Raw genomic sequence first — 14,053 nt, forward strand, 5'->3', positions numbered from 1 at the left:
ATATATATATATATAAATAAATGCCAACCTTTAAACAGTTGGTAACTGTGTAATGCTACCAAGCCACCCCCATTATGAACACATATTTTAAAGTTGTAATAAATCACACCACAACAAATTTTTAAGCGAAAATCAAAAATCACATTTTTATTCCTACACAGAACATTATTTAAGGTTCACATTGTAAATAATAATAATCATCATCATCATAATAATAAACAGTGACTGCATAAATAAGATTGCCATAACTTTAAACAATGTACTGCATATCAGGCATTTATGGTTTAAGTGCACAGGTAGACAAATTTCATTTCAAAATGTATAACCAAGGAGATTCTCTCACTGCAGGTAGTTCATGCAGAAAAAAATCAATATTAATGGTGGTGAATCGTTCAAATGTTTTCAGTGGAATTTCTGCTAGAAAGCTGATGACTTATTTCCCAACAATAATATCTCTAGACCTCTATGCAGTTCAGCATTTTGTTTTTTTCCAAATCAAAAGACGGTCTAACTGCATTTCAGTGTGCAACAAAAACCAAGACATCTCTTCAATCATGTTAATCTGATCAAATATCATTCACCCATTTCATGTGCTTTTTCAAAACAAACAAAAAAGAAACTGCAATGACAACATTTAAGTTATATACAATGTGCATAACAAGAAGTCAAGACATTCAATGAGAAATGTGACTCATTCTGTTGGTCTAACCTGATTATATATGCAAGAAATACTTGATTATATTCAATAGAAGCATATGTAAACACTGTTTTTAAAAAAAAGGTGCTGAAAGAAGCTTATAAATATTAATATTTTCCAATGATTATTGTTCACTCTAATGCAGTTTCATGTGTGCTTAAGTGACAAAAGAAATCATCTTTTTCATAACTGATTGTATTGCAGATGACATGTTAAGTTAGAGTCTATTTTTAATCACAAACAGTGAAACAAATGGAGAAAGAAAAGACAAAAAGTGCATCGTGTGTGCATGTGGAAGTTCATCTAATTTCTATTTTTTTTAAAAATTGCATATAATACAAGAACACAATTTTTGGTATACAGTGAGGTTGTTGAAAGCTGCTTATGATGCACCAATAGGGCTTGGAAAACTAAATACTGCAGTGTTTTTGATAAAATGTTAGATAGCCTCTGAATCGACTGGATTGAGATAATACATTATATATTAAGTATATGGTTTCTACACATTTTTAATGGCAAAAAACTATAATTTTCCAGCTCAAATGTCCTTCCTTTTTAGCCCAGTTCTGTGAATATATGAAAAATACCTATATACAGCGGTCAGGCATATGCTAATAACCTAACCCGCATGCAAAAAAAAAAAAGCATTATAAGGAGGAGAAGAAGGAAGCAGCAACACAAAAGGGCATATTTGTGCTTGATTAACACCTTAACCTCACTTCCCGTTTGGCGTATCTACCTATAGCGTAACGGCTTTGAAGAAAGCTTTTCCTTAGAGAGCATTTATGATCATGTTTTAGAGCTATAGATGTTATGAATCAATATATTACAGGATTTCCAAAGGGTTTTCAAGCAGCTAAGTACATTTAAAATACATCTTTCTTCACCAAACATCATTATAACTTGGGAGAGTGCAGAAAACCGCAGTCATTATTTTACAGTTTCGAATCCCAGCTTTTATAACAAGCAGTGTCTACTGTGGTACTGAACCTGTTAAAAACACTGAATTAATCTCGGAAGGTTGGAATACAGAAAATGAGAAAATAATCAATACATTTCAGACCATTTTTGAACAAATGAAATAAAAAAAAGTAATTATGTGCATATTGAATTAAAAAAAATATAAGGGACATTGTTACATGTCCCAAGGGGGGGGAAAAACAGCACCAGAAAAACAACTTACTTGACAAAATATCCTTTGAAAGCACAATCTTCTTTATGATGGAAGCATGTAAAAGTGTGAATATTATGTAAATACAAGTAAAATTGCTTTGTTTTACAGCAGTAAGGCTTCAAACAGTAATATAATAATATTAATCTAACCATGTAGATCACTTTTCAAACATCAGTTACATGCAGTAACATGTATAAAATCATAACATATATTGCTACAGCACATTATAGCCTGGCTATGGTATGCAGCTCCATGTGGCAATTCAAACCACGTACGCTTGTAGGAGTTTGTAAAGTGTGTGTGTGCGTGTGTGTGTGTTTAAAGACGTACTGCTGCCTCTAGAAAGCGCCGGGAACGTATCTGTTGGACTGGAGGAGAGCTATAAATTCCTGTTTCCTTTTGATCTGTCCCATCAGCTTGATGCTCATGGCGAGTAAGATGATCTGAGAACGGAAACAGAATGCAACAACAACAAAATAAAATGCATAAGATTCGAGCAGCTTACTCGCTAATCGCTAAGCGAGGTTAAGTAGAAGGTTGACGTAAATGTGACGAAGCGAAAGCCTCACCCAGAATACTCCGCTCCCAAACTGTATAGCCATCACCAAGGAGAAGGCCAGCTTCAGTTCGGAGAGATAAATCGGTAGGCAAGGCTGCGGGACGAAACAGCACGGCAACATAAAAGGCTCGAAGCAGCAGGCGTAAACAGGGTATTGATCTGGGTGGTGTTAATGTTGTTTTCCACTGTGTCCAATTACACCTACTGAAGTTCACTCGCCGGCTTTATTAGCCGCACCCGACAGAGTGTTTGTCGCACTCAAAAATCTGTTTACAGAGTGACAGCGAAGGTCGGCGGGAAACGGTTTGTTCCTCTTTTTAATCAACAGTCACTTAAATGTCAGAAGAAACGCATAAAGAAGGAGAACTGGATGAGGCCAAAACATCCTGGAATGATAAATTGATCATTTATCTAATCAATAAAAACAAACTGGTTGCTTTTAGGCCTCCTGAGATCATTGTTGTCAGTCTTTTTTGCTTTATTTTGGTGTGGAGCATTGGTACGTCCCGCCTTCTACCGACACATTAAAATTGTTGTAGCGCTGTCACACGCATCCTTTTGGGCATCGTCGGTACAAAATGGCTTCCGTCTCTGGTTGTATTGAAGACTTTCTGTTTCTGTTATCTAGAAACAGCATTTGATTTAAACTTCTGGTTTTATTTTGTTACAATTTCCCCTCTGTGGAATCAGTTAGAGCTACTTCCTGTTTCATGGGTTTTACACCTGGCTTCAGTTTCTAATCAGCATACCTGTAGTGAATTTGCAACCATCATCTCTGGTACTTATTCTTCAGAAATTCAGCTCCACACTGGATTTGTAAGGCTCGATTTATTTTTATTTTTTCGTTCCCCGTGTCATGTTTTCATCACTCTTCCACTTGCAGCCCCATTTGTTAAGACATAAGAGTTGTCGACAGTAACTTCTGGGATAACACCAAACACTTATAGAACTGATGAAGTTATTTATGAGACTGTGTCTGTGACGTGTTTTACCTCTCGATAAACATACTGGTTCTTCGGCGCCCCGATAGTGGCGCTGCCCCGTAGTCGAACCTGGTTGAAAGGCCAAAGATTAACCTTGATTATAAAATGAAAAATGCAAAATTTCAAATCCTCCTTTAATTGTTTTTCTTAACTTTTTGATTGTGAATCAACAACTCACTGGTGCCACTTTCTTGTTGTAGTTTTTTTACACTGTATAGAGTCTATATTTGCAGGTGTAGTCAAAGTATTTTGTTTTTAGAAAGAAAGAAAGAAAGCTGAAAATGTCCTTTTTGTGGTTAACAAAAAGTTGTAATATTAATTGTTAAAATTCTCAAGCCTAATTCTCTTAGTCTTAATTGTTAATGTTACAACACCAAAAGACCAAAAACAACACGCTTTTGTTTTTGTAACCATATTAATTTTGATTAAAGTGCAACATGACGACCAAATTGCATAAAATAATCGTGATTATGTTGCTAATTTTTTAAAAGGCGGGGAGTACTCACACATTTTCCTGGATAGTGACAGTTGCAGGAGGCGGGGATGGATGCACCCCAGTCCTTGTACCCTTCAATGAGACCGCAGCATTCCAACTGGAACGGACACAAACCGGATTAAGATTGAACATAAAACAAGAGCCACTTAATCAACAACTTGTGTGAAACATTTAACAAGAAGGCAAAGTTTTAGCAAACTAATAACTCACTTTCTGGGATCTCTAAATGACACAACACCAAGGCTTTCTAACATCAGCATATGAGGTTATATTAAAGTTAAATGAGAAAGTTAGTGAGTGGCTTTTCACCAGGGATGCAGTAAGCTCTTGTCACCACTGGGTGGCGATAGGAAAATTATTTAAAGTTCAGCTACTATGTTTAAGTGAGGCTGCTGTTCCTTTAGCTTTGCCTTTGGAAAGAAAGACCTTCAATATCAGTAATCTACACTTAAAATAACTTTAAAAAACAAAACCAAAACCAGAAGACATTAGTTACTAAAATATTTCTATTTATTATAGTGACCTGAAAAAGTAAGCAGAATTTACAAGAATCCATTAGATTGATTTATTTTATGTGGGTTGATAATTTTATTAAGAGTTTTCTTGAAAACTATTGATAAATTGTACTCTTAATAAAAGGTAGAGGCATCAATTTATGTTGAGCTAATGTTCTTATTAGAACTAAGTTTCACAGAAATTTTAAAGAACATATAAAAATATTATTAAACTATAAATTCTCTGGCTTACTTCCTCTTGGATATTATGTAGCAACGTCCTGTTGGCTTTGTTTGGCGCAGTGAGCGGCATCATGGCCAGCAGCTTGGACTCCTCACGCACAACACGCTTCTGAAAACAGACAAAGAGCTCTGAAGAAAATGTTTGCAAAATGTGCAAACGCGTGGGATTTAAACATCGTACCTCGTAAACATCTTGGTAACTCAGTGCCGTTCTGATGATTATTGTTTGACTGGCCGCCGCCATCCCGGCTGCGTACTGCACGCAGACGCACAGGCAGTTAAATACAATAATTATTCCTTCACAAACAGAAACTCAAAAACACACAAGGAGTTTTAAGATTTTTTTAATTTTTTTATTTTTTACCAGAATCAAACACCATCGCTTCCCTTTGCAGGCCCCAAACACACCGAGCACAGACAGCAGCAGGCAGCCAACCTCGATCACATACATCATTGCTACAGAAATGCTGGGAACCATCTGAAGAGAAAAATAAAAGTGCATTTCAGTGCCTTCTAAAGTGTTCATACTGCACAAATATGTCACAAAGAAACACTAAATGCCCCTTGTTTTCCAAGGAAAATTATGTATGGGTATGAATTGTTTTCACAAATAAGTATTGTGAACCTCAGCTTTGGTTTACAGTCTTTGGTTGTCTTTGGAAATGGGACTTACGGCTTTTGATTAACCATTGCTTTCCTCTTGCCACACTTTAAAATTCTCACTTGGTAGAAAATTAAATCAAGTTGAAAATCTACTACTTCCCTTCTACACGCTACTTCCGGTTAGTCTGTCAGGTAAAATCCCCTAAAGATGAAGTTTATTATATAAATGTCTACTATTTTTGATCTGAACAGGTGCAGAACTAATATAGCATGATAAAGCTTCAGAACCTAACTTTTGAAGACAACTCAACATCTTCCTCGCAAATAGTTGAATGACCAGGTTATTCCAGGGGGACAAAATAGAAATATTGCTTCTATTTTGCATTTGCGATTCATTAATAATTCCTCTCCTGCCTTGTTAGCTTTTTTCAGCCCTCGACATTGCTTAAAAGCTGCATATAATTCATATAATTACATCAAAAACATCAGAAGTGTATCTTACCTTGCCAGTTTGTATGAGGTCCCTATGCCAAATAACAGTCATCCTCAACATGAAAAAACACAAAGCCTAGAAAAAAAACAAACATTTATTTATTCAATTAATTGTTTTTGCTTTTAGAAAATTTAAAGCAGATTTAATTCAGGTTTTTGACATCTGAAATTATATATCATAGCTTATCTCGTAAATCCTTAAAGGCTATGTTTTCTTGAAGCCACTGCTGTTACTTCTTAAAGGAGCAGTGACTTATTTAGAAAAGAAAGAAAAGCAGTAAAAACCCAACCAATCAAAACATCGACCTGCTTGCATGTAACTCGTGTGACAAGCATTACCCCCCTTCAAATGTACAATTTCTTCATATAACAGTAGTATTTATGTAAGGCAAAAACATTAACTGATACATTTTCAGAAGATACCAAACAGGCCTGTTCGGGTAAACTGCATTCAGAGCCGCTGGAATGTGCTTACCATATGTACAGCGTTAGCGAAAATAAACGGCCTTTTCAGGCTCGTTTTATCCGCCACCACGACCACTGAGCTCTTCTGCATTCTCGCTGGTGACTCTTCCAGGCTTTAAAACGCCCCCACCCCTGTTTTTCTTTTTCTTTTCTTTGTTTTTCTTTACATAAGAAGAAAACAGAAAGAAGCTTGCCGTGGAGACTGTAAGGGCATCTGTCGTCTGCATCCGCACAGGACGTCACTGTGATGTGCTGGATGCTGGCTCCGTGCTGCCTTCAGGTGGCGTCCGGAAGCGTAGGAAATAAGAAGTCTAGTAGTTATGAACAGCCCGGTTATTATAAAAGCGCATTAGCAAGGCTGTAGCCAGGATTATAGACATGTTAAGTAAGCGAAATCCACTCTTAATTGTTTTTTAAGCTTTAGATATGATTTAATCCTATAAAATATCATTTATCTAAATGTTTTGCCTTCAGAACAGTTTATTCTCCTGAAAGAAAATATCCCAAAACATGGCAAACTGTAAATGGTCTGCTCTGGATGTTTCACATAAATCATGTTCTTTTTATAAATTAAATGTAATATTGGAACTCCAATAAATTTTATGGCTCTCTTTTCATCCCAGCACCAGTTCCGGCTGTGTCTTTTACTTTAAAAATCTTCAACGCCATCAATATTTATACATTCAGACCAAGAAACCAAGCTTCCACTGGTATATGAGTCATAATCCACTATCACTTTGTATTCTGTGAGTGTGGTCCAGTGCTTTCTTTCTTCTCCAAGAAATCTCAGGGAAATCTGAAAATTGATAGACATAATTTTGAGGAAAAATCCTAACATCCCAGATTATTGTTATATCTAGTGGTGGTTCAAATAAGCCCAAACACAGTAGTTGTAACATTCTTTAAATATGATTCTTTATTCTAATATAATTACAGATTAAAAATGTTTATGTTAAAACACTTGTTTTTGGAATTGCTAGTTAGGAATAGATACATTAACAACTTGGCTCAATTTATTTATACAGGAGTCCAATCAAAATTATATCACATCACAATCAAATCTATTTCATACTAGTTGGTAAAAGGTCGTTCATGTTGTCCGATATTGAATCCACCTGAAGTGGCAACCACTCCCTGTTAACAAGAGAAGGCTGCAGCAGAACCAGGCAATCCAAAACAACTGGCTTTGGGTTGAGAGGACAGGGAGGAGAGAAAGAAAAAAAACACAAAGGCACTGGGTGAGGGTACAAAGAAAAGCTAAACAAATCAACACAAGGTTAATGTCTGCACTCAGGATCTCTGCAGAAGAGCCTTATTAGCATCTTATTAGAAAAACCTTTAAAAAAAAAAAACAAGGGAAGGGTCAGGACTTTATTGCAGTACTGATACGTTACCTTTAAAATGTTACTGAAAATGGTGTACTATTACTATTACTGTTTCAGTAACACATGAAGCTTTTAATTTTGTTTCTTTTTATCAATAAGGACAATTGAAATCAGTAAAAAGATTTGGTAACTTATCAAATGAATTATAAAATATGGTTGGAATTTAAACCTTTAGATCTGAAATGCCATTTCTTAAACAATTTGACTTAGGTTAGGAAAAAAAGAAAAAAACAGAAAAACGCATTATCTCATTCCCGTTGACTCATCGTCTCACAAGTTAACTGTAAAACAAGTTGCTGAAAGGTGGTGCTGTAGGCTACTGCAACAGTCCTTACAGGACGAGCGGGTTGAGTAAGTTCACTGCCCAACTGACTTCATTTCCCATAGTGCATCATGAGGTATGAGGCTTGGCTGGGTAGAGAAAACAGGTGGGGCAGGTTTCTGTTGTTACACACAGGTGATGTGAAGAGGGCAGGACTCGGGTGAGGAAGAACAGGAAAAACTGATGGGAGAAACTCAGTGGGAGGAACCGTGAACGAATGTTTATGTGTGTAAGAGAGCGTAAGTCAGTGCCTGGGACTGCAGACTGCTACAACAAGACTTAAATTTTAACTATTTACTACTAAGATTTATTTTATTTTTATTTATTCGTATTATTTGGTGGGGGGGATTACTGGAGCCCGTTTTACAGGGACTTAAAGAATGGGATGGATTTTCATGTCATTTGTTGCCTTGGGCAGTAAAGTGGGTCAACACCTGAGAAGGAGCTAAAAGGAGAAGCTGAACTGAGACCGTTTTGTCCCGCTGAAAGAGCACAAGAGAGGAAGGACATGCTAAACTTTCTGGGGATACTGAAGAGGGAGGATGCATAACTGGACAGGAAGCACCGTCTTTTTTTTGTTTGTTCTCTTTTTGGGGAAATGGACATAGAAGCAGTTGATTTCTGATGCATCTACTACATTAACCACAAACTAATTCGGTGATAAATATTCTCCTTAGCTGTTGCTGCTTGGAACATATTTATTTTATTTTTTTCCCAAGTATCATTTTGGGCTTGTTTTTATGCCTCAATTCAACCGTAAAGATAACTAATCACCTTTCAGCTACAAAAGGTCAAACATTCCAAGAGATCTACAGTTCAGCTAAAGGAGGGATCATTTCCTCTACTCACACTGAAAACGACACACACACACACACACACACACCACTGTACTTCCAACATGCAGGCACCGCCACCTGAGCACGATGACACTTTTGATTTCCTGTTTAAGATCATCCTCATTGGGGACACCAATGTGGGGAAGACCTGCGTGCTCCAGAACTTTAAGTCAGGGGTTTTCTCTGACAAACAGCAGAACACCATCGGAGTGGATTTCACAGTGAGGACGGTGGATATTGAAGGAAAGAAAGTAAAGGTAAGCTTTCTACATAGCGTGTGTTTTGTTGTTTTAGACATGCAAAAGACATTAAATGAAGGAGTATAAATCCAAACGTTGCATCGGCGTAAGACTCGGCAGTGCTGAAATATATTAGTAAGACACACGTGAGCTATAATGGAAAGTAGAGATTCTATTTTGGGGGTTGTTTTGTTAGTTTTAAAAAAAGAAAAAATGAAATTGAAATTAATAGCTCCCAAATTTATTGTCCCTGGGCTCCACGTTTAGGAGAACTCTTTTTCGAAGGAGTTTCCTCCAGTGACAGAACAGCAAGCGGCAGTGGCAGTTTGACTCGGTCCAAAACAAGCCTGACAGGCGGCTGGTATGAAGAACCGGTCCATCAGGTCCCTCCCTTTGTGCCTTTGTAATGGCACAACTAGATCTTGGACTGATCGCTCATCTCCTGCACTTGCTCTTGAAAAGGAAACTTTCATCAAAAACTCATGATGTTTCATAGTGTTTTTTTTTGTTTTTTTTTAAATGTTGCTATTGTTCAATGTATTTCATTGGGATTTTATGTTGTTGGATCCACACAGCACAATACGGCCTGCACCATGTTTCACAATGGGGATAATGTGTTCAGTGTGACGTGGCCGGCGCATAACTATACGTGCTGCTGTGTCCCCTTCATGACTTTTGATAAACTTTGTAATAGTTTATGTTTAAGTATATTAGGGTAAAGAGTCCTGAATACAAATCCACACAAGTCTTTTTAGGTATTTATGTGTAAAAAGGTTGAAAGCCACAGATTATGTTCCGCCCACTTTGCATTTTGCATTGCCATGTGTGACCTATCGCGCACATTTAGTACTAATTCGTTAAGTTTAAAAAGGGTGACTACTTTCGCATATTTAATCTTTCGCTCTTGTCATTGCAAAGAAAAGATTTTCACCGTCAAAAAGCTTTTTGGTATAACAATAGAGCAATATTTTAACACTTATGTGGCAAAACAGGTGGAATATAGCAAGTCAATAAAATGCAATGAGTTTGAGTGGCTTAAATTTGAAACATCTGGATGCATTTCTTTTTTTTTTTTTCATACAAGCAAATTTTGTTTCTGCTTCTACAAATGTCACTCTGCAATTACTACACCTTAAGGTTGTAATAAGTGGAAATATACATGAACTGCCAAGATCTTGCTGTTCACATGAGTTATTATTTTCGACTGCTCATGTGTCTGTGACTTCGCTCAACCCCAACGGCTATTTCCTGCCTGAGGCTATGTCTATGAAGTTGTTTTTTGCAGCTGGCACAGCTATGTTTCTTCTTTTTTTTTTTTTTTTTTTTACCTTATTCTACGTACAAAGGAAAGGAATTAAGTTTTTATTCCACCACTAAAATACATCTTAGACTAGTCAAACCTGCATTTACTTTCGGAAGACATTTGGAAACGACACTTTAGTTCTAGCTGCTTTAAATTAAATGGATGACTTGTCTCCATTAACTAGTTGTGGTGTATTGGAAGGGGCTGGCCTGTTGAGTTTACGCTGGTTGCTACAATGTTACAAAAATCCATGGGGAGTATCCTCGGAGATATGCTGTAAGGACTTGGGGATTCTCCGCAGGGAAACCAACAGGCTTCTCCTGCCTACCACGTATGTGTTTGTTGCTAAAGCCCTCTGTAGCTTACAGGCTACACATATTGTCTACATATAAAATTATTAACTCAAATGCCCCATTATTGGGGATAATTTTCACACTCTCAAAGCAACATCTCCAAGATCCTGGTGTGCTTCCTGAAGGCCTCTAGCTTCTCATTATCTCTAGTAGTGATCATTAAACTCTTTAAAGAAGGAAGAACAAGCTTTCAGTTAAAGTTTATGGATCAGACCATAATAAATAAGTCACATGGTCAAAATCGGGCAACTATAACACCCCAGATGACAAAAAAAGCACATGACATATTTTTGATGAATCTTTCTTTATGTAACAAATTTTAACTGGAGCAACATTTGCCTCACAGTTGTGCACAACATAAAGTTATATTTAGTTTTTCTACGACGGTTTTTATTATATAGTGAGGAGCAGTGTCCTTTTGCATCACTGACAGTTTACCATATGGCAGAGGAAGTGTTAGTGTGACACTTCCTGTCTTTGCCCTCATTTACATTTGACAGCTAAAGTGGTCTGGACTCAAACCAGGCCTGTATTTTGAGTCTGGGTTTGCTTGTTTCTGTTTGATGCCGTGCAACACTAACATGCTCATAAAAACCAGCTTATTATTTTTGACTGCCTTTAAGTCGCCTTAATGAAAAGAAAAATTAAACACAATTAAATCATAGCATCTCATGTTTGTTGCCATTCATCTTTCAGTCACTCTCACAAAAGTAAAAATCTCCTTAAATGGTTTTCGTGACACAAACTCTTTACCTTTTCCTCTCAGCAAAATGTTGTTGCTTTGAGTCTAAATGACATCTATAGATCTCTTTATGTGATTAAAATGATTTTGGGTGGATTAAATTCCCAGACTCTGTCTGTCCTTCAATGCTTTAGTTTGCTCAAATTTGAGCCTACACAAAGTTCTGCATCATTTTGTGGCGTAAAGGAAGATAAGGCTTAACTGACTCAAGATTGTCACAAAATTATCTCTATAACTTAGGCAAATTTAAAAATGGTAATCTTCTAACTTCCAGAAGCAGCAAGCTGTGCAGCTTCTCTGCAAACAAGCGCAAAAAGAACATGTGCATTTTTCTGCTTCCTGTCCCTGTTTTTGGGAGTTATGTTGCTTAATTCTTCATCCTTGGCAGCCCCCCGAAACACAGGCACTAGTGGGAATTCATAGATTTCTGGGAAGTTCAGCCCTTACCTAAATGATGTTTCTTTCATAATCATCTTTGTCATCTCATGACAAAATGGTGAAACTTTGCAATAATTTTAACTCTTCGCAGTGAAATCAATTTGAAAATTGTTTGCTTCAAGACATTGCTGATTCATTTTCCAATATGCATAGTGTTAATGTAACTTTCAAACCATTAGACCAGTGTTTCTCAATTCCGGTCCTCACTCGCCCCCTGCCCTGCATGTTTTAGATGTTTCCCTTCTGCCACACACCTGGATTCAATATTTTGGTGATTAACAGGCCTCTGCAGTACTTGAAGGTCATGCAATCATTTGAATCAGCTGTTCTGGAGTAGAGGCACATCTAAAACATGCAGAGCAGGGGGGCCTGAGGACTGGAATTGAGAAGCACTGCATTAGACTGATTATTTTGTAAAAAAAAAAAAAAAAAAAATTCCCACTTGTTACATATTACTTTCTATTACATGAAAACCTTATACGAGCTTGAACTTTACACTCGGATGCATTATTTCTGTGTGATGCAGATGCAGGTGTGGGACACAGCAGGTCAGGAGAGGTTTCGGACCATCACTCAGAGTTACTATCGCAGCGCTCACGGCGCCATGATTGCCTATGACATCACACGAGGCTGCACCTTTGATTCGGTGGACCATTGGATCAAAGAGGTAGAGCTGTACGGAGCTGCCAATGTACTCTTGGTGCTAATAGGTGAGTTAGATTTTGACTTTTGTAGCAAATAAAGATACTCTGCATGTATGAATCGACTGATTTTGATCTATGACTTTTTATGTACTTTGGGTAAAAAAATATACCATGCCACAAAGATCCATATCTGTTTACTCTAAAGGAAAGGAACAGCAAGAGAACATAGCATAACAAAATGTTTTCAAAAGGCTGTTTGAGTGCTTGGTCTTGAACCATACACGCTTGTCAAGCCCAAACATCAGCAGGATTATGTGTGCTGCCAATATGGCTTCATGTCCGTCTCCATTTAGGTAACAAATGTGACCTGGAGGAGGAACGGGAGGTTCCGTTCGAGAAAGCTTGCAATCTGGCAAAAGAAAGGGGCATACTCGCTGCTTTGGAAACATCTGCTAAGGTAATGCAAACGAGCAAGGCTTAGACTCTGAAATTTTGGTTGATTTTTTATTATTATTATTATTTAAAGCATTTCCTCGTTTACAGGAAAGTCAGAATGTGGAGGAAGCCTTCTTGATGATGGCCAAGGAGCTGCTGTCTCGTAACGGCCTCAACGTCCAGCAGGATGAGAACAACGGCGTGCCTCGGATCCTCCTCAGAGAGAACTCTCGACCAATCGATGTCAGCGTAGGCGCCTACGTTCCTCCGGAGAAAGAGAAGAAGTCGTGTTGCTGACGCAGAGAAACTGTGACTGAAGATGCTTGAAGGGTTTTATTTATCGGGAATGTGGATGAGTGAAAGAGGATCTTGAAGTTCTGTGACGTCGAGGCATGATGTACTGAGCGTCTGCCAGGAGGCAGATGTCAAAGATATGGTGAAGAAATGTTCGGAGAGGAATGCTGACGAAGCGTCTTTACTGGAAAGACCTGCGATCAGTGTTCAGGAAGCGCTACAGCCCAACGACCTACTTTCATATCAACTGGTCCATGTTGCTAATTTTTTTCTAAATTCAAAACAGTTTAAAGCAAATACATTTACACCATTGGAAGTCTAACAGTGTGCTAAGAGCTTGGGGTTGTTTTACGGTGCGATTTTGTTAAAATGAAGTTGAAATGTTTTGAAAGATTTTTTTTTTTTTATCTGTTGTCTCTCGCTACACTGTGGATTTAAGTTTCCAAAACAGCTTGCCATACACAAATCTACTGTGAAATAAAAAAAAGTCTGAATTGATTTCACGACACAGCTGCAAAAAGCTGTGAAAATAAAAATGCCATATTTGATTATGAGTTTTTTATGAGTATTATATTTATTTATTTATTATGAGTATTATATATTCAGCGAACTCCTTCAGCCCGTCAGTAAATTCTGACCTCTGAGGGAAAAAATCTGACGTTTCTAACCCATTGAACACTGAAGCGACACTGTCTGAACACTAGATGGTGCTGTGCTGCACCGCATGATCTGTGGCTGCCGTTAGGGTTGCCTTTGCCTTGTGTATAAAAAAGGGAAACGTGATTTGAAAGAGGAAACAAAAACGTGTCCAAACACAAACCGTTTGCCTCAAAGCCATTTTCCGGAAAAGATATAG

General features: G+C 37.6%; 2 protein-coding genes across 2 annotated transcripts; one reads left to right on the forward strand and one right to left on the reverse strand.

Moving 5' to 3' along the window:
* Positions 1–279: 279 nt before the first annotated feature.
* Positions 280–6,685, reverse strand: LOC106905778 (uncharacterized). The gene is made up of 8 exons (XM_088003425.1): positions 6,217–6,685; positions 5,752–5,817; positions 5,011–5,124; positions 4,657–4,902; positions 3,920–4,006; positions 3,423–3,482; positions 2,441–2,524; positions 280–2,314 (listed from the first exon to the last, which is right to left on the reverse strand). The coding sequence occupies exons 1-8, from the start codon at positions 6,295–6,297 to the stop codon at positions 2,210–2,212; spliced, it is 843 nt and encodes a 280-aa protein (XP_087859551.1). The 5' UTR covers positions 6,298–6,685; the 3' UTR covers positions 280–2,209.
* Positions 6,686–8,122: 1,437 nt separating this feature from the next.
* On the forward strand, positions 8,123–13,745 carry LOC106905785 (ras-related protein Rab-19-like). The gene is made up of 4 exons (XM_014970774.2): positions 8,123–9,006; positions 12,351–12,534; positions 12,822–12,925; positions 13,012–13,745. Exons 1-4 carry the CDS (start codon positions 8,812–8,814, stop codon positions 13,198–13,200), a joined length of 672 nt encoding a protein of 223 aa, XP_014826260.1. The 5' UTR covers positions 8,123–8,811; the 3' UTR covers positions 13,201–13,745.
* The last annotated feature ends 308 nt before the right edge of the window (positions 13,746–14,053 follow it).

Source organism: Poecilia mexicana, unplaced genomic scaffold (genome assembly GCF_051168715.1).
Source record: "Poecilia mexicana isolate PSO_F unplaced genomic scaffold, ASM5116871v1 scaffold_23, whole genome shotgun sequence".
Classification (NCBI taxonomy): Eukaryota; Metazoa; Chordata; class Actinopteri; order Cyprinodontiformes; family Poeciliidae; genus Poecilia; species Poecilia mexicana.